General features: G+C 44.2%; 2 protein-coding genes across 6 annotated transcripts in view; both read right to left on the bottom strand.

Moving 5' to 3' along the window:
* The window catches only part of NOTCH4 (notch receptor 4), a 110,127-nt gene extending 107,736 nt beyond the window's left edge, over positions 1-2,391 (bottom strand). The window contains exon 1 of the mRNA XM_083600299.1: positions 2,294-2,391. The gene's annotated coding sequence lies outside the window, so the exon portion shown is untranslated. The remainder of the gene's footprint in view (positions 1-2,293) is intronic.
* Positions 1-27,907, bottom strand: part of LOC310756789 (uncharacterized protein) — a 56,748-nt gene that overhangs the window by 12,024 nt on the left and 16,817 nt on the right. Inside the window, exons 1-2 of one of the 5 annotated variants that reach the window (XM_083601564.1) lie at positions 11,602-11,747; positions 5,707-5,893 (exon numbers count right to left, since the gene is read on the bottom strand). In XM_083601564.1, the coding sequence (XP_083457690.1) occupies positions 5,707-5,806 (100 nt within the window). In that variant the 5' untranslated portion in view covers positions 5,807-5,893; positions 11,602-11,747. Of the gene's footprint in view, positions 1-3,250; positions 3,389-5,706; positions 6,031-10,589; positions 11,005-11,601; positions 11,748-27,907 lie in introns of those variants that run through there. The other 4 variants (XM_083601565.1, XR_014544980.1, XM_083601566.1 and 1 more) reach the window with 4 other exon arrangements.

The following is a 27,907-nucleotide window of genomic DNA, read 5'->3' as shown; positions in this document are numbered from 1 at the left end:
GGATTACAAAAAATCTCTCAAGAAAACAAGATAATGCTGAACCACAAAATTACAGAACAGGAGGTAGAAGGTGCCATTCAGAATATGCAGTTGGGTAAATCTCCAGGGCCGGATGGCTTAACCTCAAAATACTATAGATCTTTGAAAGATTGGTTAATTCAACCACTAAAGGAGGTCTGTAATGAAATTTTGGAGGGGGAAAAAGCGCCAGAGTCGTGGAAGGAAGCTTATATTACGCTTATACCGAAAACTGAGTCTGAAAAGACACAACTTAAGAACTACCGCCCTATATCCCTGCTCAATGTGGATTACAAAATATTTGCTGATATTTTGGCTAATAGATTAAAAAAAGTATTAGTGGAAGAGATACACAAGGACCAAGCAGGCTTTCTCCCAGGTAGACACTTGTCTGACAACACGAGGAATATAATTAACATTTTGGAGAAGTTGCAAGTGAACATTAATACCAAAGCAGTTTTAATTTTCATAGATGCGGAGAAAGCCTTTGACAATATTTCTTGGAATTTTATGAAGAAAAATCTTCAGGGGATGGGGGTGGGTCAAGGGTTTGAAAATGGTATAAGTGCAATTTATTTAGAACAAAAGGCTAAGCTAATAGTCAATAATGTGATGACAGAGGAATTTAAGATAGAGAAAGGGACACAACAAGGCTGCCCAATTTCCCCATTGCTTTTTATTTCGGTCCTGGAGGTTTTGCTAAATATGATTAGAAGGGACCGTCTGATTAAAGGTATTCAGGTCGGAGCCAAACAATACAAATTGAAAGCTTTCGCAGATGACCTAGTTTTGACGTTACAGGAGCCAGAATCTAGTACAAAAAGAGTATTAGAACTGATTCAAGAATTTGGTCATGTGGCAGGATTTAAGCTGAACAAGTCAAAAACTAAAGTTCTTGAGAAAAACTTAACACCGATTGAGAAAGAGAGGTTTCAGAAGGAGACAGGTTTAACATTAGTTAAGAAAGTAAAATATCTGGGGGTTAATATGACTGCTAAGAACTTAAACTTATTCAAAGATAACTATGAGAAATGTTGGACAGAAGTGAAAAAAGACTTAGAAATATGGTCAAATTTGAAGCTTTCCTTGTTGGGTCGAATTGCAGCTATAAAGATGAATGTATTGCCAAAAATGTTATTTTTGTTTCAATCATTGCAAATTTTGGACAAGATGGACTGTTTCAAGAAGTGGCAGAGAGATATTTCTAGATTTGTCTGGCAGGGCAAGAAGCCCAGAATAAAATTTAAAATATTAACTGACGCAAAGGAAAGAGGCGGATTTGCCCTGCCGGACCTTAAGCTTTACTATGAATCAGCAGCATTCTGCTGGTTGAAAGATTGGCTGCTTCTTGAGAACACAGACATTTTGGACTTAGAAGGTTTTAATAATGTTTTTGGGTGGCATGCATATTTGTGGTACGACAAGGTTAAAGCACATAAAGCATTTAAAAACCATATTGTCAGGAAAGCATTGTTGAACGTCTGGATAAGATATAAAGACTTACTTGAAAATAAAACCCCAAGGTGGTTGCCACCAATGGAAGCAAAGGCTCAGAAAAAGCTCAATATGGAGGCCAAATGGCCGAAATATTGGGAAATATTAGAACAAGAAGGAGACAAATTGAAATTGCAGAGTTTTGAGAAATTAAAAGATAAAGTGCGAGACTGGCTTCATTATTATCAAATAAGAGAGGCCTATAATTTGGACAAAAAAATTGGCTTCCAGGTGGAAAAATCAAAATTGGAAACAGAACTGTTAGATCCCAAAACTAAGATACTTTCAAGAATGTATAACTTGCTGTTGAAATCGAATACTCAGGATGAAACGGTGAAATCTGCTATGATTAAATGGGCACAAGATGTTGGACATAACATTATGTTTGCTGACTGGGAACAGTTGTGGACCACCGGTATGAAATTTACGGCATGTAATGCCTTAAGAGAGAATATTATGAAAATGATATACAGGTGGTACATGACACAAGTCAAGCTTGCAAAAATATATCATTTGCCCGATAACAAATGTTGGAAATGTAAAGAAAATAAAGGTACATTCTTTCACCTTTGGTGGACGTGCCCAAAGATTAAGGCTTTCTGGGAGATGATCTATAATAAAATGAAAAAGGTATTTAAATATACCTTTCTGAAGAAACCAGAGGCCTTTCTTTTGGGCATAGTCGGCCAATTGGTGCCAAAGAAGGACAGAACTTTCTTCATGTATGCAACAACAGCAGCAAGAATACTTATTGCAAAGTATTGGAAGACACAAGATTTACCCACCCTGGAAGAGTGGCAGATGAAGGTGATGGACTATATGGAATTGGCGGAAATGACTGGCAGAATCCGAGACCTGGGAGAAGAGTTGGTGGAAGAAGATTGGAAGAAATTTAAAGACTATTTGCAGAAACACTGTAAAATTAATGAATGTTAAAATGATGTTGGATTGAAAATAAGTGGCATTAGCAACAAAGTTAATAAGAATATGTAAAAATGGATTGATAATGGATGAAAATATAGACCTATAATATGTTAAGATATAGATCCGGTTACAGATAGGTAGCCGTGTTGGTCTGCCATAGTCAAAACAAAAAATTTTTTTCCTTCCAGTAGCACCTTAAAGACCAACTAAGTTAGTTCTTGGTATGAGCTTTCGTGTGCATGCACACTTCTTCAGATACCTGAAGATATAGAGTTAAGATAAATGAAAGAGGGTAAGGATTTGTTGATTTAATTATGTAAATGGGAACACAAAAAGGGGAGGTGTGAGGAGGTCAAGGAAACAAGCTAATGAGTTTAAAGATACAAAAAAAATGGATTTGTTTTTAATTCTTTCCTATTTATTCGTTTTTTTGCATTTTGTATTTTTATTTTTATTTTTTCTACTTTATGTATTTTTGTATGTTTTTTTAATTTCTTTCCTTTTATATGTTTTCTTTTTATTCTGTAAACCTTTGTTTTTTGTAAAATCCCAATAAAGATTTTTTTAAAAAAAAAAATCTGCTAGAACCGGGAATGGATTACATTGGAAAACACAGATACTGTATTTTAGATCTGGAAGGACACAAATAATGGATAGCATGCATATTTATGGTAGGAAAATGCCAAGGTGTTCAGAGCTTTTCAGAATCATATAGTAAGAAAACCAATTTGTAGGGTATGGGAGAAGTATAAAAATTTGCTTGAGTAAAAAAACACCCTGGTGGCTTTCTCCCTTGGAAGCAATATCTCTGAAAAAAATTGAATATGAGAAGTAATTGGCCAACTTATACAGAGCTGTTAACTGAAGTTGAAAACCAACTGAAATAAAAAGATTTTGAAGAGATAAGGGAAGCTGTAACTGACTGGTTACAGTACCATCAACTAAACGATATCTTTAAGATAGACTAAAAGAACGGTTTTAGTTATGAGACATCACAATTTCAAAAAGAACTCTTAGGAAGTAACATAAAAAGATTTGTCTAAAATGTATAATTTGCTCCTAGAACGGTATACAAAGGATGAACAGGTCAAATCAGTTATGACGAAATGGGAAAGGGACTTAGGACATAACATACAAATGCCAGATTGGGAGAGGCTTGGGAAAACAGATCTGAAATTCACAGCTTGCTGCACATGGAAAGAAAACTACATGAAAATGATGTACTGGTGGTATCTGACTCCTAGTAAGTTATCTAAAACACATAGAGTAAGTTCAAAAATCTGCTGGAAATGTAAAGAAGAAGTGGGTACCTTTTGCTATATGTGGTGGTCATGTAAGATAACAGTATCGTTTTGGGAAATGGTATATAATGAAAAAGTAGAGACACCACCTTGCCAACGAGCGCAGTGAAAACCAGGAAGTATAAAAAAAGGCTGGGGAGGGCACGGGATGAGGGGCAGGGGAGCGGGAGCGTGCTTTTTCCTTCTGCAGCTTGTTTTGAGGCAGGAGAGATTTGAGCATTGTCTGGGTCCCAGTGCCCCTACTCCTTTTTTATGCTCCATTCTATTGCTGCCAGGGGTTGCTTATTACTCAAACTGAACCTGATACCAGTAGCCACGTGTACAAACAACGTAGAAGGCTGCAAGGAGGAGCGCTTTTACACAGCTAATGGCGAATCCCCTGCAATCCAAGTCTTGATCGCTTGCTCAAATCTATCCTGCCTCAAAACAAGTAACGGAAGGAAGAGGCTGCAAACTGTTAAATGGAAAAAAAAACCCCAGGCACAGGGCAAATACCTTGAGTAAAATAGCAAAGGGAGGCAGGTGATTCAAAGCCAGAAGGCACTTTTAAAAGTGGTGCGTAGCCAGCAGAAGGTCCGCCCGTTCCCTGAATGGAGCAATGAAGCTGCAGAGGGATGGCAGGACACAGGAGGGGTTGGATCGGGAAGGATAAAATTTAAGCAACCAGCAGCAAAAAAACCCCCAAACTCGAGCTCTGAGCCACGAGCGCAGTGAAAATCTGGAGGTAAAAAAGGAAGGCTGCTGGGGACTGGAGGGCAGAGGATGAGGGAGAGGGGAAAATTACGCAAATCCCCCGCGTCTCAGCTGATCCGCTGGCTCCTTGAGCCTGCACACTAAACAAACATACAGTTCCTGTCCCTCTTAGTCTCACTCTGATATACCAGTAGTTTATTAAATAGCTTAGTACAACATTTGATTCAGAATATTTTTTCCCTGTTTTCCCCCTCTGAAAACTAGGTACGTCTTAAGGTCCGGTGTGCCTTATGGAGCGAAAAATACGGTAATATAAGGACCCATGAAAGGAATGGAGTGAAGTCATGTGATTCAGAGAATCTCATGAAATGATTACATAAATGTCTTTAATATAAACTTGCATTTGTAAAAACCAATAAAAATATTTGAAAAAAAGGGAAGTCCATAGATTGACTATGCTTCCGTTGATTCATCATTTGCAAACCCCAAAATAGGTGTTCCATCGTAATCAAGGCTTTTTTCTTCCCATTTGTTCCCTTGCACAGCTAATTTATGCTCCCCCCCAATCAATATTCAAGCCGTTTCTGGTTGCAGTGTTCTGAGGTGACATTTGGTGCTTTAGTTTTTTCCTATTTTTTGCGTTTTTGTTTGTGTGGCTTTTTCATTTTTGACTGTGGCTTGTTTTTTTGTTTTAATTTTAATTTCTATCATCTAAAATACTGTCTTATTTATTTTATGGTACAGAACATTGTTTATTGCTTTCATTTTATGCTCCTTGGTTTTGGAACGCTTTAGTTTTGGAAGACTTCCGGAACCGATTATGTTTGAGAACCAAGGTACCACTGTAACTCCTAAGATTTAAAATCCTGGAGGAAGAAAATCTGCCCCCACTACAGTGGTACCTCTGGTTACATACTCAATTCGTTCCGGAGGTCCGTTCTTAACCTGAAACTGTTCTTAACCCGAAGCACCACTTTAGCTAATGGGGCCTCCTGCTGCTGCCACACGTTTTGTGTTCTCATCCTGAAGCAAAGTTCTTAACCAGAGGTACTATTTTTGGGTTAGCAGAGTCTGTAACCTGAAGCGTATTTAACCCAAGGTACCACTGTACTTTATGAAAGGGATTCAAGAAACAAAGAGATGCTTCGGAGAAGGCCTCACCCCTTCCTTCTTCCTGTCAGGAGCTACCATCAATTTGTCTCCTCTCCATCTTTTCCCCTTTCTCCCTCCACCATCCATCTATCCCTGTCCCCATCTCCTCTCCCCTGGAACTCACCAGATTTCTCCAAGGGTCCTGGGAGGGAATGCTCAGAGGTTGTGGGGAGGGATGCGGGAGACAGCCTGACCAGGTCAACCGTCCATCTTCCTCCTTCCATCCTGGCCAGGGTTGCAGGTTCAGTCTCAGCTAGGTTTGCAGGTTCAGCTTCCTGAGGAGCCCAGAAGCCAGAGCAAGTTGCAGCTTCCTGGGAGGGAGGGAAGAAGAAGCCAAGGGAGTCTGAGAGCCCCTGCAGGGATTCTCCTGCCCAAGACATTCTGCTGCCCCTGGAGAAGCCCCAATTGGGCACCCCCTTCCCAAGAGCCCCCACCCATTTTCAAACACCTTTGGCAATTTCTTTCACCTGCCTGTGCCACCTCCCTTCCTAAGGCTGGCATGGTATGCACATTAGTGGCCTGAGAGTAGATCCCTTGGAATTTAAGAGTTAATCTACAAAGGACTGCTCTGAATACATGGGTGGCCCTTGCATGGAGAAGAAGGAAGCCCCTTGCTTGCATCTGGACCCCCTGGGAGAGGCGGTGGATCCGCCCACTGCTCCCTCTGCCCTCCCTTCCTCCAGCCCTGCAAACATCCTTTGCTCTTGTTGCTCAGGGGAGAGAGGCAGGAAGAGCATTCAAACCCATCCGTTTCCTCCTCTGCTGCCTTTTCTTGCAGCAGTCCAGTGAGAGGGGAAGGAGCTGCAGCGCCTGGTTCACTTCATGGTTTACTGGGATTGTGAATGAACACGTCCTCTGCCTTCCATGCGGTGGGAGTGGGGTGGGTTAAAAGTGGTTGAGAGACCCCCCCTCCACATTTCCGCATCGGCAAATAAATGCGGAAAACTGCTGGCTTGGCAAATGAAAAAAAGACAAAAACTTAATACCATTACAAACTTGGAAGTGGAAGGAAAAAATATACAGAATCCAGTGGAGATCAGAAAGTGTTTCCAGAGGTACTTTAAACAATTATATACACAGGAGACGCAGAAAGAAATGGACATTGACCTATTTTTGAAAACAAATGGACTACAAAAAATCTCTCAAGAAAATAAGCTAATGTTGAACTGCAAAATAACGGAGCAGGAGGTAGAAGGGGCCATCCAGAATATGCAATTAGGCAAATCTCCAGGACCGGATGGTTTGACTTCAAGATATTATAGCTCCCTGAAAGAATGGTTAGTACAGCCATTAAAGGAAGTTTGTAATGAAATATTGGAAGGGAAAAGGGCACCAGAGTCGTGGAAGGAAGCTTATTATTACACTTATACCGAAAACAGAGGCTGAGAAGACACAGCTTAAGAACTACCGCCCCATATCTTTGCTTAATGTGGATTATAAAATTTTTGCAGACATTTTGGCTAAAAGATTAAAAAAGGTACTAGTAGAAGAAATTCATAAAGATCAAGCTGGCTTTCTCCCGGGCAGACACTTGTCTGACAATACGAGGAACATAATTAATATTCTAGAAAAATTACAAGTGAATATTAATACTAAAGCAGTCTTGATATTTGTGGACGCGGAGAAAGCCTTTGACAATATTTCTTGGAGTTTTATGAAGAAGAATTTACAGGGGATGGGGGTTGGTCAAGGTTTTGGCAATGGTATAGGTGCAATTTACACAGAACAAAAGGCTAAATTAATTGTGAATAATGTAGTGACGGAAGAATTTAAGATAGAGAAAGGAACACGACAAGGTTGCCCAATCTCTCCATTGCTTTTTATATCGGTCCTGGAGGTTCTTTTAAACATGATTAGAAGGGACCAAATGGTTAAAGGTATACAAGTCGGTGCTAAACAGTACAAATTGAAAGCTTTGGCAATGATTTGGTATTGACATTACAGGAGCCAGAATCTAGTACTAAGAGAGTACTGGAACTGATCCAAGAATTTGGACAAGTAGCGGGATTTAAGTTGAATAAGATGAAAACTAAGGTTTTAGAGAAAAATCTAACAGTGACTGAGAGAGAGAGGTTTCAGAAGGAGACAGGATTAACACTGGCTAAGAAAGTGAAATACCTAGGGGTTAACATGACCGCTAAGAATGTGAATTTATTTAAGGATAACTATGAAAAATGTTGGATGGAAGTGAAAAAGGATTTAGAAATATGGTCAAACCTGAAGCTACCGTTAGGCTGAATTGCTGTGATAAAAATGAATGTATTGCCAAGGATGCTGTTTTTGTTTCAAACATTGCAAATTTTGGATAAAATGGAGTGTTTCAAGAAGTGGCAGAGAGATATCTCTAGATTTGTCTGGCAGGGCAAGAAGCCTTGAATAAAATTTAAGATACTAACTGATGCTAAAGAAAGAGGTGGATTTGCCCTGCCAGACTTAAAACTTTATTATGAATCAGCCGCTTTTTGCTGGCTGAGAGAATGGATGCTTCTTGAAAACACTGACGTGCTGGATTTAGAAGGTTTTAACAATGTATTTGGGTGGCATGCATATCTGTGGTACGACAAGGTCAAAGCACATAAAGCGTATAAAAACCATATTGTCAGAAAAGCACTGTTCAATTTTTGGATAAGATATAAGGACTTGCTTGAAAATAAAACCCCAAGGTGGTTGTCACCAATGGAAGCGAAGGCTCAGAAAAAGTTCAATATGGAGGCCAAATGGCCGAAATATTGGGAAATTTTGGAACAAGAGGGAGACAGATTAAAACTGCAGAGTTTTGAAAAATTAAAAAATAGAGTGCGAGATTGGCTTCATTATTACCAGATAATGGAGGCATATAACTTGGACAAAAAAATTGGCTTCCAGGTGGAAAAATCAAAATTGGAAACAGAGCTGCTAGATCCTAAAATTAAGAACTTGTCAAGAATGTATAACTTGCTGTTGAAATGGAATACTCAGGATGAAACGGTGAAATCTGCTATGATTAAATGGGCACAAGATGTTGGACATAATATTATGATGGCTGACTGGGAACAGTTATGGACCACAGGTATGAAGTTCACGGCATGTAATGCCTTAAGAGAGAATATTATGAAAGTTATCTACAGGTGGTACATGACACCAGTCAAGCTTGCAAAAATCTACCATTTGCCCAATAATAAATGTTGGAAATGTAAAGAGACTGAAGGTACATTCTTTCACCTATGGTGGACATGCCCAAGGATTAAGACTTTCTGGGAGATGATCTATAATGAAATGAAAAAGGTATTTAAATATACCTTTCTGAAGAAACCAGAGGCCTTTCTCCTGGGCATGGTCGGCCAATTGGTGCCAAAGAAGGATAGAACTTTCTTTATGTATGCTACAACAGCAGCAAGAATACTTATTGCAAAGTACTGGAAGACACAAGATCTACCCACCCGGGAAGAATGGCAGATGAAGGTGATGGACTACATGGAACTGGCGGAAATGACTGGCAGAATCCGAGACCAGGGAGAAGAGTCGGTGGAGGAAGATTGGAAGAAATTTAAAGACTATTTACAGAAACATTGTAAAATTAATGAATGTTAGAAGGATGTTGGAATGATGATGTGATTTTAGCAGAAATGTTATAAAGGATTAGGAAAAAACTGACTGTTAATTGGTGAAAGGAGGGAAAGTAAAGTTACATTATATGAAGATAAATTACAGGACAAAAATTTGAAAAGATGGAAAGGATTTGCTGAAACAGATAATCGAACTAGAATACAAAAAAGGGAGGTGTGAGGAGGTCAAGGAAATAAGCTAATGAAAGATAAGTTATGGGAAGATTCGCTGTATCTTTTTTTGCTTTTTTAATGGATTTTATTTTTCTGTTCTTTTTTTTCTTTTTCTCATCCTTTTTCCCCCCCTTATTGAGATGTGTTGTATTGTTTTTGTTTAATATGGTGTTTTTTACTTTTTCTTTCTGTAACCTTTAAAACTTTAATAAATATTATTTAAAAAAGAGAGAGAGAGAGACCCCCCCCTTCCAGTCCTTTTGGGAAACAGGAGTTTTGGTCAGGAGTAAACAACTTAGATGGCAAGTTCACAAGAGAAGCACTTTGGAGCACTGCTTGCTCTTACTATGTGTTTGGACCTAGAGGACAACATACACGTTTACACCACGTGGATCCTTAAAGAGGGCACTTCTTTATATTCGAAGGCCATTTCTACAAAATGGACGTATTCTGATGGCATCCCTGTACAGGGAAGTTTTTAATGTTTTAAATTTTTTGGTGTTTTTGTTGGAAGCCGCCCAGAGTGGCTGAAGCAACACAGTCAGATGGGCAGGGTGCAAGTAATGAATTATTATTATTATTCTTAATAGTATTATTCCCTCCTAAGCACATCCTGTTATACATGCTGATCAGAGACTCTGTCCCAACCTCCCCCTTGAACGCAAGAGGGCTTCCTATTTTTACAGCTATTCTTCACATTTCTATACTGCCCTTCCTCCAAATAATAATAATAATAATAATAATAATAATAATAAATTTTATTTATAGATCACAGGGTAGCTTACAAGAGAAAAACACAGAGATGCATAGCAGAGCAAGAAATAGAAACGACAACCCTTCCTCCCGCCCCCCATGCGGGTGTGCAGTCCATAGATTTTTAATGAGCCAAACGTCTGGGAGAAGAGCAAGGCTTTCGCCTGTTGCCTAAAGATAAGGTCCTTCTCCGAGGGGTCTTCTGCTGGGGTATAGATACTAAATTTAAATTAATACTATTAAGGCGATCCTGGCCAGCAATGCCCACTCCTCTCCCCTCGCCCGCCTCCTCCCTTTGCACCAGGTCCCTGCAGGAGGAAGCTTCTCCCCCCCTCCCCTACAAGGCCCCCTTTTAAGAAAACAGCTCCCTTTCCTCCCTTCTCTTCTCCCCGCCCGGATCTTGCGCAGGGCCGCCTCTCCCCGTCCCGGGGCTTCTCATCCTGGACCCCCTCGCAAAGCCCCTTCCCTCCTTCCCCGCCATTGGCTTTGCACTCACCGAAATCCTGGGCAGCGGGGGCGGGAATGGGAGCCCCCGCGAGGGAGGCAGGGAGTGAGGGCGCTTAATTAGGAGGCTTGATTAGGAAGAAGCCCCCTCCTCCGCCTCCGCACGACGCAGCCCCGCTTCCCGCCTCCCTCCCTCCCCTCCTTTGCAAGCTCCAATTTTATCTCTGCTGGTGAAGCCGGAAGTGGAGGCAGCTCTGAGAAGGAAGGAGAAGTTTCTCTCCACGTTCAGCCTCTTGTCTGTTATTTGATAATTGGGGGAAGGAAAACCTTGTAGCACCCAACCAATGGGGAGAAGAGGGAGGGAACGTGTGCATAGGGAATAAAAGCTCATTCTTCGCTCCAGCTGGACTGTGCCTGCTTTGGACCCCCGCTTTTGCAATAACGTATTGTCCTCAATAAGCGACGCGGCTGGAGTTGTGGTTTAAACCCCAGAGCCGAGGGCTTGCCGATCAGGTTGCCAGTTTGAATCCCCGCGAAGGGGTGAGCTCCCGTTGCTCTGTCTCTGCTCCTGCCAACCTAGCAATTCAAAAGCACAAAGTGCAAGAAGATAAATAGGTACCTGTTGTAAACAAAATCTGCCCTTATTCCCTTATGGGGGACACAAGAGCCTTTATAGAGTCCTTTGCCGGTTCTCCATCAGTAGGAGAAAATAACAGAGGCCAACCAGAGAATATTAAGAAGCAAAGCAGCTAGTAAGCCTGATCTTTATTGAACTGTTGCAACAGGGTGCTCCCCTCACATGGAGGAGAAAGGAGGAGGACCCAGAACAAAGGTGTGCCTGCCCTTATATAGCCCTTTTAAATTCCCTGCCCTGGAGCTCAAGACCACCCCTCCATACATCATACCTACATCACAGAAAAGGCGCTCTGCAACAGAAATTTGAATGTTGTTGCTTTTCCTGTGCTGCTCCAGACATGTGGTCCACATATCTATGTATGTGCTTGGTTGGTACATTTATGAACATTTATTATATATATAAGACCTTAAAATTTTTTATTACATACCGCTCCAGCGGGAAGGTAAATGGCGTTTCCGTGCACTGCTCTGGTTTGCCAGAAGTGGCTTAGTCATGCTGGCCACATGAACCAGAAGCTGTACACTGGCTCCCTCGGCCAGTAAAGTGAGATGAGCACTGCAACCCCAGTGTCATCCTCAACAGCACCTCACGGTCAGGGATCCATTTACCTTTACCTATTTGTCCTCAATAAACTCTTTATTTGCTTCTCCAAGATTCTTCAGATGGTATTTTAAAGAAGGGGATCAAGGGTCTCAGGACCCACTTCTTACAATGTATGAAGTAGCTTATAGCAAAAAAGCCTAATAACTCTTCTGGGGACTGAATAAATTATTTTAATAAATATTTAAATGGAGAACATATTTTGCCTTCTCATGTTCATGCAAACGTGGTTCTACTCCAATCTCACCGAGTATTAAATTGTGGGTGGACATAGCAGACGCCACAGAGATTCCTCCAAGTGGTTCTTTATAGTAAGCTGGAACTGAACTGAACAGCAAACAGCTCAGCCGGCCTACTTTTATAGGCAGCCGGCTGTCAACACTGTAACAACAACAACCCAGGGTTTCCCGCTAAAAACTATATACACAATACCCCTGGTGGCCAGGGTGAGAACTTCAATACATAACACTTAGTCCCCCCTTCCACCTCAGCAAAGAATTTTTGATACAGAAATCTCCTGGACAGAAGTCTCCCTGTTTGGATTACAGGGAGGGCTCAGCCTCTGTCTACCTTATTGCACACTCATTACACACAATGTCTTTTGCAGTGTCCTGTATTCTCCTCAAAGAAACACTCCAGAGACACAGGAACCGTGACATGCAGCAGCAGCAGCAGGAGCAGCTAGACAGATTAGCTGGGGAGTTTGATCCAGAAAAGGAGCAGACGGGGAAAGGTTATGCAGAATACACCCCCCTATGTCACCCTTAGGTGTGCTCAGTCTTCACTTGCTCCATGACTCCACCTTGCATGAGAAAGAAGGATGGAGCTCCAGGAAACAGGAAGTGGTCCTTCAACCAGCCAGGACATCTCACCATCACAGACAGATCCAGTCTCCTGCTGGGGAGTCAAGAGTGGCCCTGGGATGGCAGAGAGAGGAAGGGAAGGGACCAGCACCAGAAGGAATGGCAGGGCTCCAGATGCTCCCTTGGACCCCCCCTCCCTTGACACCAAGGGGAGCTCCTCTTCTGGGGCTGAAAGCATTGGCGTGGAGGTTTGATTTTTGTCAGGACTGCAAGGAAGGGGGGAAAGGAAACGTAAAACACACCCACCCAAGGACACACTGGAGACTGAATGAAAATAGGCCCCCCATTTCTTTCTTTATGAAGGGGCAAAGGCTGTGCACTTTGTATAGATGCAACTACAACCCACAACTGGAATCTTCTGGGTGCATTGAGCCAGTCCTTGGTCCAGATGGTATTTCTATAATGAATTACAAAAAATTGGAAGAGACCATATTACCGGTGTTAGAAAAAATAATGAACCAAATTTTAGAAGGAGGACAAGTGCCAGAATCATGGCAAGAGGCCCTAATTACATTGATACTGAAATATGGATCCAATTTAGAGTAAATTAAAAATTATAGACCAATCTCATTTCTAAATTCAGATTATAAATTATTTGCAAAAAAATTAGCCAATAAATTGAAAAAGATCCTGGCAAAATTAATAAAGAAAGATCAGTCAGGCTTCCTACCTGGAAGACAAATTTACAGCAACGTAAGATTGGTAGTAGATACAATAGAATACCTAGAAATGAGACCAGATAAAAAGGCAGCCCTGATCTTGGTGGATGCGGACAAAGCATTGGATAATGCTTCAGGGGCATTCATGCAAAAAACTTTGGAAATGATGAGTTTGGGTGAGAAAATATGTAGTGGTATAAAAGCGATTTATAATTCCCAAAAGTTCAGACTAATTATAAATGGTGAAACATCAGAAGCTTTTAATATCTCTAAGGGAACAAGACAGGGCTGCCCTCTTTCTCCTCTCCTCTTTATCACGCTTCTGGAAGTGTATTTGAAAGCAGTAAGAGAAGACCCTAGAATAGAAGGAATTAAAGTTGCACAAAGGGCCTATAAGGTCAGAGCCTTTTCAGACAATCTAATATTTACAACAGAAAACCCTCTAGAGCAGCGGTTCTCAACCTGTGGGTCCCCAGAGGTTGTTGGACTACAACTCCCATCATCCCCGAGCTCTAGCCTTGCTAGCTAGGGGTGATGGGAGTTGTAGTTCAGCAACATATAGGGGCCCACAGGTTGAAAAAGGCTGCTCTAGAGTATTGTAGTAATATTGGAAAAAACAAGGCCAAGAATAAAATACAAAACTCAGACTTAAAAGAAAGGGGAGGCTTTTCCCTTCCAGACCTCAAAATTTACTATGAAGCAGCTTGTCTGACTCGGATTCGGGACTGGATTAAATTGGAGAAAGGAGAGGCAATAGAACTGGAAGGACATGACAGCATATTTGGTTGGCATGCATATTTGTGGTATGGGAAAACAAAAGTACACAAAGGACTCGACAATACTATAATAAGTTTTTAATAAAGGTATGGGGAAAATACAAAGAATTATTGGAACCCCAAACTCCATGGTGGCGATCACCCATTGAAGCACTATCACTTAACATGTCAACAATGAAAGGAATATGGCCAACATACAGAGAATTACTAACAGAACAAGAAGGAAAGTTAAAACTGAAAGACTATGATGAGATATAGGAAGATTTAGTGATGGTGATGGATATTTGTTGTAAGAAAGAAAATCAATAAAACATATTATAAGAAAAGGAAAGGAAAGGAAAAAGAAAGGCGTTTGGACAATTTTCACGATTCAAAATTAATAAAGAAAAAACAAAACTCCTGGTAAAAAAATTAGATATACAAGAAAAAGTAAAGTTAGAAATAGAAACAGGACTTAAAATTACTAACAGAGCAAAGTATTTAGGAATTTGGATAACCATGAAAAACATTAATTTATAGAAAGACATTTATATTAAGGTATGGAACGATATTAAGAAAGACTTAGAAATCTGGAGTAAATTAAAACTCACGTTGTGGGGAAAATTTCTACAATCAAGATGGTAGTTTTACCAAAAATGCAGTTCCTTTTTCAATCAATTCTGGTTCTTAATGGCTTAAATTGTTTTAAAAAATGGCACAGGTATTTGGCAAAATACATTTGGCAGGGCAAAAAAAAAAAAACAGAATTAAATTTAAACTATTAACAGTAACCAAAAACAAAGGAGGGTTTGGAATGCCAGATTTTAGGATCTACTATGACGTTGCCTGCGTGGGGGCCACCAGGTGGCGCGTTGGAAGATGGCCGACAATAACATCTCTCTGACCCATACGAGGTAATTAAGGGGCTGCTATGGGAAGTATGCAGTCTTCCTACCCCCCCAGAAGACGGGGGCGCTGCCTTGCCAGCGGTGTTCACAATGCACCCCCTGATCCGAGAGATGGGGGTGCCTAACACTTGGCACGAGCCCTCGGTGAAGTCAGATCTTCCTGATGCCGATTCCAATTAGCGCGTGCTGGTTAGCTTCAGCTTGGAATTATAATTGGAAACATAGGATTGGAATGAAGCTGAAGCACATATATCAAGTAATGTTCGAGAGATAAGACTGCTGATTAATGGATCTCTGTGACCGGGAGTGACGGATGGATAAGTAAATCTTCTGATGAATCACCACTAGGAGACTGTATTATATTGTATTGTATTGATCTTTATTACGGCCATTGGCCCATCACACGACAGTTTCCCATACCAACATAATGTACTTAACCCTCCAAATTTAAAACCGCCAAAACCCTCCAAATTTAAAGTAGGAGACTGTATGTTTGAAATGAAGGGGGGGTGGAGGAAAAAACTTTTTTTTCTTTGCATGATGTGATATTAATAACCCTTCACCCCAGATAGAAATAAGATCATTGCGTTTTTATTAATCACAAGCAGGAATTCAAGAACTGTGTGGGATGGATTATAACAGGAGAGAGGATTGGTGAACGGTGAGAAAGAGGAAAATTTTCATGACGCAGTTAAAAAATGGCGTCTCGCCAAGACAGGCTTGCCGGAGAAAGGAGGACAGGGGGAGGAGAATCAGGATTATTTGAAAGAGAAGGAATGTTGGAACGCAAACTTGACCTGAGAAAAGTAAAGGACAGACCGAAGATTAATTTTTTTTATGGAAGCGCTGAACAGAGGGTGTCCCTGAGTGATATGATCTTTGGACAGTACAAAACCCACACAAAGCATGCCTGTTTTCAATCTGCTTGTGAAAATAATCAGAGATCGCAAAGAAAGGAATATATGATAACAACAAGAAGAGAAAGAAAGTAATAAAGGACTATCTGGATTGAACTGGATAGAACTGTCTAATTAAAGCAGTAATATAAGTGATGTTTGGACTCGTTCGTAGTTTTGGACTCGTGCGGAGCTTGATGTATGGGTACCCCCAACAAAATTTAAAATTTGGCTGTATAATTTGAAACTAATGTGATTTGGATAATGTGATGTGATTGGCCTGTTAATAAAAATTATTTTTTAAAAAAAAAAAGAAGTTGCCTGCCTGGTCTAGCTCAAGGAATGGATGATCTTGAAGAATACTAAATTACTGGATATTGAGGGCTGGGATAATATAGTGGGGTGGCACGGCTACCTGGGTTATAATAAAGCAAAAATCCACAAGGGATTCCTAAATCACATTATTAGGAAAGCCTTATATGAAGTTTGGGAAAGGAACAAAAAATTATTAGAACCAAAAACCCTATGGTGGTTGTCACCAATGGAGGCAGAGGCAGTAAAAAGAAAAAATATGGATTCAAATTGGTTGACGTATAAAGATCTTTTAGAGGAAGTAAATAATAGATTACAAATGAAAAAATATGAAACAATAAGACATACAGGAATAGGCTGGTTTCAATACCATCAATTAAATGCAATTTTTGAGGAAGACAAGAAAGTAAATGGATTTGATACAAAATTATTTGAAATAGACAAATAATTGATTATAAATTATGATAAAAATTTATCCAAATTGTATTTATCCAAAATGTAGAAACTATTATTAAATTGTCACTTAAAAGACAAAGGGGTTAAAGATGTCATGGTCAAATGGGCACAAGATTTCGGTCATACAATTGATTAAGAAAAATCGGAATACTTATGGAAAGTGTTGGAGGTGCAAACTTAAAGAAGGGAATTTCTCCCATATGTGGTGGACGTGCCCTTAAATTAAATAATTTTGGGATACCATTAATGAAGAATTAAATAAAATGTTACGACATACTTTCCCCCCCAAAAACAGAATTTTTTTTTGGGCCTATTAACAACAGACATCCCAAACGAAACAAAAGAATATTTTTGTATGCAGTAATGGACCTGTCCTTGCCGCTGCTTGTCCACCAGGTTTCTTTTACGCACAGCAACCCAAGTCATGTGGGCAGGGAGGGGGTGGTGGTTTGCAGTGATTTGTAGGAAGTCATTAATTTGCACCCAGTGTCCTATTGGGAAGACCCAGTTCTCTGAGTGCATGTTCTTGAAGTTGGACAATAGGGGCAGTACAGGATTCCTTTTGGTGTACCGATCTCCCCGCTGCACTAAGGATTCCCTGCCCGAACTGCTTCAGGTTGTGGCAGATGTTCTCCTGGAGACACCTAGCTTGGTTGTCCTGGGGGATTTTAACATTCACACCGACACAACCTTACAAGGGGCCGATTGGGACTTTGTGGAAAGCATGGCCTCCATGGGGCTGTCCCTGAATAAGTTTGGCCCAACTCATAGCCGCGGACATGCCTTAGACCTGGTGTTCACCTCTATGGATGTTGGTGATCTCACACTAAGTAAAAGCGAATCTAAAGAAGCGCCATGGTCAGATCACTTCCTGGTGCAACTGGACTTTTCCACAACCCTTCCCCTCTGTAGGGACGTGGGACCGATTTGGATGGTCCGCCCCTGCCACTTAATGGATCCAAATAGTTTCCAGAGAGTGGTAGGGGATGTTTTATCCCATGCTGATGGCCCTTCAGCTGATTCCCTAGTGGCCCGTTGGAATGTGGAGTTAACCAGGGCTACTGACTGTCTGGCTCCAAAGCGCCCTCTCCGATTGCATGGAGCCCGGACAGCCCCGTGGTTTTCCACGGATCTGAGGGCAATGAAACAATCGTTGAGACAGCTAGAGTGCCGGTGGCGGATGACCCATTCTGTTTTTTTTTTTTTTAAATAATTTTTATTAACTGGCCAATCACATCAAATTAAATCACATCACATAAATTCCAAATTACAAAGCCAAATTTTTAAATTTTGTTGGGGGAACCCATACTTCAAGATCCAAAGGGGGATTCAAATCATCTTCTTATTACTGCGTTAGTGTCCAAATCAGTCCCAATCAGTCCAGACAAAGTTCATAATTCTATCCAGTCTTATCTTGGTGTTTCCACATCATATATTGTTCATAAAATTTCTCTTTTTCTTTTACGATCTCTTCTGTTAGTCTCCTTAAGCCGATAAGCAAATATAATAATCCTGTGTGAATTTCCCGTTCTTCCAATCTAAGTCCAGATGGTTTCCATAAATCTCCTTCGTAGATAACATCACTCTTTCCATCATAAATCAGGCATTTTTTTCGCTCTTAAATCCCACAGAGGAGTTTATCCACGATATGTAAACAGCACTATTTCTCTCTTTCTCCTCCCAGACCCAAAAGCTCCAACAATGCCTCCCAAGATGGCGACGGCATTTTTTACTGCGTCATTCCAAAACTCTTAACTTTCCAGCTTCGTCTTGAAACATTGCTTTGGTTCGAAAGTTTATCTCCACACAGCCTTAAATCACAGCTTAAGTCCTTAAAGTTCTGACTTATTAGGGGAGGGGATTCTTGTTAAGTCACGTAAAAAGGAATGGAAGGTTTTTTTCCCCCTCCCCCCTCAGTCATTTGCAATACCGTATCTTGTCGTATCTTCTCATATTTTATTCTTGCCTTGTTATCAGAGATCTCTTCTGTCAGCAGTCTTTACTCCCCCTTTTTCCTTGAAGTATGTGCAATTTATCTCGTCCAAATTGTTTCTTTTGAAGATTCTTGCAAACTGGAGGCGCGGATCCGAGACGGCGTCAAGGAGTGCCGGAATCCACAGGAGGGCTTTGTGCCTAGTGCCCCCACCCCCACAAATTCGGGGGTGGTATAGGGCACAGCAGGCAAGGGCCGTCCCCCCCATAATCCTGGGGGGGTTAAGGAGGCTAATTACCCCCATCATAGCCTCCAAATTACCTCGTGTGGGTCGGAGAGATGTTATTGTCAGCCATCTTCCGATGCGCCACCTAGTGGCCCCCCCGGATGACCCATTCTGAAGCTGACCGGACATGGGTTAGAGCTCAATGTCGAGCCTACCAAGTGGCGGTAGCGACGGCGAAGAAGACTTTCTTCACCGCCTCTATTGCATCTGCAGAAAACAGCAGCAGGAGACTCTTTCAGGTGGTTAGCAATTTAATGGAACCCTCTCTCCAATGGGGCCCGGTACGGGCCACATGATCTCCTGCAATGATTTTGCAAAGTTTTTTTGCAGATAAAGTCACTCAGATTCAGAGAGGTAGACTCCCCCGTGGGAGCAGGGCGTGGGCTGGTGAGTGTTAGAGTCCTGTCTAGTAAAGTTGCGTGTTATCAATTCCAATCTGTTACCTCCGAGGATGTGGACAGGCTGTTTGGACGAGTGAAACCAACCACCTGTCTTCTTGATCCTTGCCCATCCTGGCTCATAAAAGCTAGCCAGGAAGGGCTGGGCGATGGGCTCCGTGGGGTGGTGAATGCTTCTCTCTGTGAGGGAGCCTTCCCAGACACACTCAAAGAGGCAGTTACAGTGGTACCTCTGGTTAAGAACTTAATTCGTTCTGGAGGTCTATTCTTAACGTGAAACAGTTTTTAACCTGAAGCACCACTTTATCTAATCACTTCACCTCCTGCTGCCGCTGCACGATTTCTGTTCTCATCCTGAAGCAAAGTTCTTAACCCGAGATAATATTTCTGGGTTAGCGGAGTATGTAACCTGAAGCGTATGTAACCCGAGGCACCACTGTATTAAACTGCTTCTTAAAAAAAAAATCTTTAGACCCAGCCAATACGGCCAACTATCGCCCAGTCTCAAATCTTCCATTCTTTGGCAAGGTGATTGAGTGGGTGGCTGCTGAACAACTCCAGGGAAGCCTGGAAGATGTGGACTGAAATATACTCAGAGTCGCAAAGTGATTTCATGCTCTTTATTCAGCTCATAGTGGTGAGGAGGAATGAATGAAAGTCCCCTCAAAGTATCTACTTTATATACATTATTTGCACAATGGGTTGCACATGATTGGCTAATTCTGGAATTCTACTGTAAGCCAATCAGGATGTGGATTCACTTCTATCTGGAGCATGATTGGGTGGTTCCTGCCAACCAATCTGTAATGGTTATATGGGGTTGCTCGTGCGTAAGTTGCCGCCACACCTGGCTAGGTTGCCTGGTTAAACCTTTTCCTGGCTGGACAGCCCTTCACTTCGTGGCTGGTCAGTTGCTAGCAGAATCCGTCAGTGGGCGTTTCTTGAACTTCTTCCAGCAAAGTTCTTTGACGCCAAGTCTACGCCTACTTTCCCTGTGCAGAAGTCTTCTGCGCAGAGTGGGTGTGGGTAGCGGAGGACCTGTGCTCTCCCCGTTGGTCTCCGGCGAAGAGTCCTGGAGCCCCCTCTCCGATTCCCCCATCCGCCCCCCTTTATCCCTGGTGTTACGCTGATTTCCTTCCCCAGCTGATGAGTTCCCTCTCTCCCTGCTGGGCCCTTCTCCGGCATCACTTGGGAGCCTTGCCTCCACTTCTGGCTCCGATGTCAATTCCCTGACATCCACCTCCCCCCAGGACCCCCTCCACCCCCGGCCCGACCTTTTGACCCAACTTCGTCCCTTTCCTCGGCCGACGATGCGTGGAATCCCCGGAAGGAGCTGTCGCCATCCTCTGAGGATTCAAACTCCGCTTCCCACCCGCTCCGATCTCTTCCTGCGGGGTGGCCCTCCCAGTCCGATTCCTCTTCCTCTGACGCCTCTCCTCCCTCCTCTTCGGAGGCAGGAAAACCCACAAAATCCTCTTCATCATCTGTGGTTCCAAATTGCTCCTCCCAGAATCTCGCTAGTGGTTTGGGTTTATCTGGGAACAGGCTGTGGAACTCCTCCATAAGATACCCATAATTGATAGCCTCCGCGGGAACCCACGTGTTTTCTGACTCGGGTTCTCCCTCCCAAGCTACCAAGTACTCTACCTGGCGCCCTCGCCATCTTGAATCGAGTATTTCCGTGGCTTGGTTGTGGTGTTCCCTCTCCTCTAACTGCGGGTGTGTGGTGACTTCTCCCTCTCGCCCCGGGAATTCCCGCCCCTCCCTGTACGGTGAGAGTAGGGACCTATGGAACACCGGGTGTATTTTCATGCTGTCCGGCAACTTGAGCTTGAATGCCACGGGGTTCACCTGCTGCGTTACCTCAAAAGGTCCCAGCCGCCTTGGTCGCAACTTTTTGCACCCTCCCTTAAAAGGTAACCCTTGGGTTGACAACCACACCCAGTCTCCCACCCGTATGGTCTCCCCTTCCCGACGGTGCTTGTCTGCCTGCCTCTTGTAAATTTCCTTGGCCCGTTCCAAGTTCATCTTAAGTTGCTGGTGCAAGGCCTCCATTTCTTCCACAAACTGCTCTGCCGCAGGTACGCTCCACCCTTCCTCCCCCCCCCCGGGAAGGCCCTGGGGTGACACCCATAATTGGCCATGAACGGGCTCATTCCCGTGGACACATGTTCAGCGTTATTGTACGCAAATTCGGCCAGCGCTAGTTTCTCTACCCAATCGTTCTCTCGCTGACGTAGCAGCGTAGGTATTGCTGGAGTATACTGTTCGTGCTTTCTGCTTGCCCGTTGGTTTCCGGATGTCTCGCCGTCGAGAAGCCCACCTCGACCTGCAACAAGCTCATGAGCTTCCTCCAGAACCGGGAAGTAAATTGTTTCCCGCGATCTGAGATGACCCTCGAGGGAGCCCCATGCAGCCTTAAGATGTGATCTACAAACAACCTGGCTGTTTCCTCTGCCGTTACCACATGCGAGCAAGCAATGAAATGGCACATTTTTGTTAGCAGGTCGACTACTACCATGACTGCTGTCTTCCCCCTTGACTTGGGCAAATCTGTCATAAAATCTATGGACACCACCTCCCAGGGTCTTCCCGGTGTGGGTAAGGGTTCCAGTAACCCTGCGGGTGCAGCCCTCTCCCCCTTTGCCCTCTAGCAGCGGTCGCACCCCCGTACATATTCTCGCACATCTTCCCTCACCCTTGGCCACCAGAACTGCCTGGTGACAAGTAACATGGTTTTGTGTTGACCAAAATGCCCCGCTGTTGGGTTGTTGTGGAGTTGTTTGAGTACCCTTCCCCTCAAGGTCTCCCCCGGTACGTACAGCACTCCCTTGTAGTACAGTACCCCTTCCTTTTCCTCAAACCCTCCATGGTTTTCCCTTCAGTCCCGGAGTTCCCTGATTTTTGTTTGAGCGAATTCGTCGTTTCTAGTAAGCCCGGCTAGTTCTCGTTTCCCAACCAACACTCCCCCACACACCCATCGGTTCTCAGGGAACACGTGTCTGACTTCTGGCGGTCCCTCTCCTTCCATGTACTCCGGCTTCCGGGAGAGAGCATCTGCTCTTACGTTTTCCTCTCCTGGCACATACCGGATCTCGAAGAAAAACTTGGAGAACTCCTGTGCCCATCGAACCTGTCTCTGGTTCAGTACTCGCGCAGTCCTCCAGTATTCCAAGTTCTTGTGATCCATACACACCTGGATCTTGTGCTGCGCCCCTATTAGCAGATGTCTCCAGCGTCGAAATGCTGTATAAATTGCGAGCAGTTCGCGGTCATACACTGTGTAGTTTTGCTCCGACTTGCTCAGCTTCCTCGAGAAAAAGGCGCACGGCCTCCAGCTCTGCTGGTCCCCCGGCTGCAACAGTACCGCTCCGATGGCCCGGTCTGACGCGTCGGTCTCCAGCCTCATTGGCTTCTGCAGATCCACGTGCAGGAGCTACTCTTCCGAAGCGAACGCCTTCTTCAGCCTTTCAAAGGATTGCTGGGCACTTTCTGTCCAGACGAACTTCTTTTTGCTACTGAGACAATCTGTGATGGGCGCTGTCAAGTGGGCGAAGTTCTTGATGAACTTCCGGTAGAAGTTGCTGAACCCTAGGAACCTCTGCACGTCCTTCTGGGTTTTGGGGGTCTTCCATTCCAGCACCGCCTGCACCTTGCTGGAGTCCATAGCTAGGCCCTTGTCTGACAACTTGTACCCCAGAAACTCGACTTCTCTGGCATGAAATTGGCATTTTTCCAGCTTGACCCACAACTGGTGCTTCTGCAGTCTCTTTAGCACTTCCCTGACGTCTCTGACATGTTGCTTCTCATTGTCCGAATAGATTAAGACGTCGTCCAAAAAGGCTACGCAGTTCTTGTACAGCAGGGACCCCAACACGTGGTGCATGAAAGCTTGAAAACAGGCGGAGCCTGACTGTAATCCAAATGGCATAACTAAGTACTCAAAGGCCCCCAGGGGGGGTGAACATGGTGGTTTTCCATTCGTCCCCCTCCCTCATCCTAATCAAATTGTACGCTCCCCTGAGGTCCAGCTTGATAAAAATTTTCCCCTGCCTTACCCGTGTTAAAATGTTGTCAATCCTGGGCATTGGGAAGGTCACGGGTTCTGACACCAGGTTGACGGCCCGGTAGTCCACAACGAGCCTGGGCTGATTAGTATCTTTTTTGTCCACAAAGAACACCGGACTGCCCCCCACCGCCTTTGATTCTCTTATGAAACATCTTTTCAGGTTCTTGTCAATAAATTCCTGCAACTCCTGCATTTCCCGGTCCGACATGGCATACAGTTTACCCACCGGCAGCTGAGCCCTGGGAGTAAGTTGATTTGGCAGTCAAAGGGCCTATGGGGGGGTAGTCTATCCGCCTCCTTCTCGCTGAAGACCTCCTGCAGGTCAGCATATTGTGGTGGTACCTCCCCTTTTGGCTCCACAGCCATCTCAGCCACCCTGGCCACGGTCATCCTTGGGTTCCCCCCCCCTAGACAGTGTTCCAAGCAGTGAGCTGACCCAAAGGTGACCGTCCGCTGATGCCATGCCACTACTGGATCATGTAATGCCAGCCAGCTCATCCCTAATATTATTGGGGATCCTGCCAGTGTGGCTACGTGAAAGGCAATGGTCTCCGTGTGCCTGGAAACCCTCATTCTCATTGGTGGGGTCTGGTGCGTCACTTCCCCTCCCAGAAGTTCTCTGCCATCGATGGTGGTCACTTTCAAGGGAAAATCCAGGGGCAGCAGGTGGAGTTGGTGCTCCAGTGCGAAGTCCTTGCTGAAGAAATTGCAGGAGCTGCCTGAATCCAGCAGCCCCTTCACCTTAACTGGGTGCCCATTTGGGAGTTCTAGCACCACTTCTATGGCTATAGCTGCCTTGGGGGGGTCTGGCTGGGGCACTTCTATTGGTTGCTGGCCTGGCTGCTGTGCCCGCTGATTGGCAGCCAAGCGTTGGCGTTTCTCTGCGCCTGCCCCTTTTCCCCCTCCTCCTCACAGCCAGCGGCTCCCACCATCCCTTGCTATGCCTTTCTTTGAGGGCAGACCCTGGCAAAATGTCCTGGCCGTTGGCAGAGGAAACACTTCTTGGTGGTTTTCCAATCCTTTCCCTCCTTCTTGCGACCTTCACTGGAGTTTGAAACCTCTCTCTCTCTCTCTCGCTATCTATTTCCATTGGCTCCGCCGGCTGGGAAGGCTGCCTCGGTATTTCAGGAATGCGGTAGTCATGGCAACATTCCCCTCTCCCTTCACGCTTCTCCTGAGCCCGCGCTTCCTGTCTTACTCCAATCGCAAGCACAGCCTTGGTCAGCTGATCCATCGACTGCGGGCGGGGCGCGCGGGAAAGCTCGTCCTTCACCGTTGGGGATAACCCCTCCTCAAACAACATTTGAATGGGTTCAGAATCCAGATCCCACCCGAGCCGGTGGATCAGCATCGCAAAACGCAACCAGTAGTCTCTAACTGATTGGCTCCCCTGCTTGCACCCCATCAATTCCCATCGAGTCACATTTTGCTCCACTTCACTGGAATACATTGCATCCATTGCTCCAAAAAAATTCCTAAGGTCCTTCAAGGCAGCATTTTGCGTCGCCATTAGGGGCCTGATCCATTCCCGGGCCCCATCTTGTAGATGCCCGACAATATAGGCCACCCTTTCCCCATCATCAGCAAAGTCATTATGCTGCAGTTCCAAAGCGTACTCTATTTCCGTTTGGAACGCGTTATAGTCCTGGGGCTTCCCCCCAAACTTGTGTACCAGTCCCGGTACCTTCCTTGCGACGGGGGTGGGTCTGACCTGTGCATCCTGAGTCCGCCTTTCGTCTAGCCGCGCCGTCAGCAGAGCCACATGCTGTTCCAAATCTCGGTTCCTCTCCAGCAGATTTTGCACTCCAGCTGCTTGCTCCGTGGCGCCGGCTCCTCCGGTTTGGCTCATGGTGCTGCCTGCCTGTCGCTGTGCACAAGCAACGTCAGGGACTGACAGATTGCTGTAATGGTTATATGGGGTTGCTCGTGCGTAAGTTGCCGCCACTCCTGGCTAGGTTGCTGGTTAAACCTTTTCCTGGCTGGACAGCCCTTCACTTCATGGCTGTTCAGTCGCTAGCAGAATCCGTCAGTGGGCGTTTCTTGAACTTCTTCCAGCAAAGAAGTTCTTTGACGCCAAGTCTACGCCTACTTTCCCTGCGCAGAACTCTTCTGCGCAGAGTGGGTGTGGGTAGCGGAGGACCTGTGCTCTCCCCGCTGGTCTCCAGCGGCGAAGAGTCCTGGAGCCCACTCTCCGAGTCCCCCATCCGCCCCCCTTTATCCCTGGTGTTACGCTGATTTCCTTCCCCAGCCGATGAGTTCCCTCTCTCCCTGCTGGGCCCTTCTCCGGCATCGCTTGGGAGCCTTGCCTCCACTTCTGGCTCCGATGTCAATTCCCTGACACAATCATACTGCTGCATTGTTCTAGGACCAATCAGACTGCTGCATTCTGGATCCTATTGTTCTAGGACCAATCAGACTGCTGCATTTTGGATCCTATTGTTCTAGGACCAATCAGACTGCTGCAGTTTGGATCCTATTCAACTCAGTACATAACATGGACCATTTGGATCCCTTCCAGTTGGGATTCAGGCCTCATCATGCGACTGAAACAGACTGGGGCACGCTGGTCGATGATCTCCGGCGGGCTAGGGACAAAGGTGAGAGCTGTTCCCTAGTTCTGCTGGATCTTTCAGAGGCTTTTGACACCATCGGCCATAACATTCTTCTGGACCGTCTAGAGGGGCTGGGAGCTAGAGGCACTGTTATACACTGGGGCGTGTTCAGAAAGTGGTGTTGGGGGTTGAGTGTTCAGACCCCTGAGCTCTCACTTGTGGGGTGCCTCAGGGTTCCGTCCTCTCCCCATGCTTTTCAACATCTATATGAAGCTGCTGGGAGAGATCAGGGGGTTTGGGCTGGGTGTTCACCAGTATGCGGATACCCAGCTCAACCTTCCTTTCAAATCAGAACCAGTGAAGATGGTGGAAGTCCTGTGTGAGTGTCTGGAGGATGGATGGCGGCTAACATATTAAAGTTGAATGCTGACAAGGTAGATGTCCTGTTTTGGGGGGACAGGAGGCAGGCAGGTGTGGAGGACTCCCTGGTCCTGAATGGGGTAACTGTGCAAGTAAAGGACCAGGTGCACAGACTGGTAGTCATTTTGGACTCATAGCTGTCCATGGAGGCACAGGTCAATTCTGTGTCCAGGGCAGCTGTTTACCAGCTCCATCTGGTACGCAGGCTGAGACCCTATGTGCCTGCAGACTGTATTGCCAGAGTAGTGCATGCTCCAGTTATCTCCTGCTTGGACTACTGCAATGCACTCTACGTGGGGCTACCTTTGAAGGTGATCCGGAAACAACAACTAATCCAGAATGCGGCAGCTAGACTGGTGACGGGAGGAGAGTCTCCACCCCCATCAATCTGCCTGGACATGGAGGTCCAGTACCAAGAGCCTTCTGGCAGTTCCCTCACTGTGAGAAGCGAAATTACAGGGAACCAGGCAGAGGGCCTTCTTGGTAGTGGTGCCTTCCCTGTGGAATACCTTCCCACCAGATGTCAAAGGAAAAAACAGCCACCAGACTTTAAAAGACATCTGAAGGCTGTCCTGTTTAGGGAAGCTTTTAATATCTGAAGGACTATTGGATTTCAATATTTTGGGTTTTTTTTATGAAATATTTATTAAGATTTTACAAAAACAAATATACAAAAACACATAATAAAAAAAACAAAAGAATAAGAACACACAGAAAAAATAATTTTTTAAAAAAAACAATTCTTTTTCATAACTTAAAACTCATTTGCTTGTTTCTTTGACTTCCTTACACCTCCCCTTCTTGTATTCCCATTTAAATAATCAAATCAGCAAATCCTTACCCTCTTCCATTTATCTTATCTCTATAATTTAACATTTTATAACTCAGTATTTTCATCCATTATCAATTCATTTTTGCATATTCTTATTAACTTTGTTGCTAATGCCACTTATTTCCAATCCAAGATCATTTTAATTATGTTTTTACCTATTTATACCCTTTTTCCATATTCTTAAAGCATTACAGCTGGAAACCACTTAATTTCTATCCAACATCATTCTAACATTCATTAATTTTGCAGTGTTTCTGTAGATAGTCTTTAAATTTCTTCCAATCTTCTTCCACCGTCTCTTCTCCCTGGTCTCAGATTCTGCCAGTCATTTCTGCCAATCCCATATAGTCCATCACCTTCACCTGCCATTCTTCCAAAGTGGGTAAATCTTGTGTCTTCCAATACTTTGCAATAAGTATTCTTGCTGCTGTTGTAGCGTACATAAAAAAAGTTCTGTCCTTCTTTGGCACCAATTGGCCGACCATGCCCAGAAGGAAGGCCTCTGGTTTCTTCAGGAAGGTATATTTAAATACCTTTTTCATTTCATTATAGATCATTTCCCAGAAAGCCTTAATTCTTGGGCACGTCCACCAAAGGTGAAAGAATGTACCTTCAGTTTCTTTACATTTCCAACATTTATTATCGGGCAAATGATATATTTTTGCAAGCTTGACTGGGGTCATGTACCACCTGTATATCATTTTCATAATATTCTCTCTTAAGGCATTACATGCCGTAAATTTCATACCTGTGGTCCACAACTGTTCCCAGTCAGCAAACATAATGTTATGTCC

This window comes from Podarcis filfolensis (assembly GCF_964270895.1).
Source record: "Podarcis filfolensis genome assembly, chromosome: 2".
Classification (NCBI taxonomy): Eukaryota; Metazoa; Chordata; class Lepidosauria; order Squamata; family Lacertidae; genus Podarcis; species Podarcis filfolensis.
The sequence above is the reverse complement of the archived record's forward strand: the minus strand, read 5'-3'. Positions and strand labels throughout refer to the sequence as shown.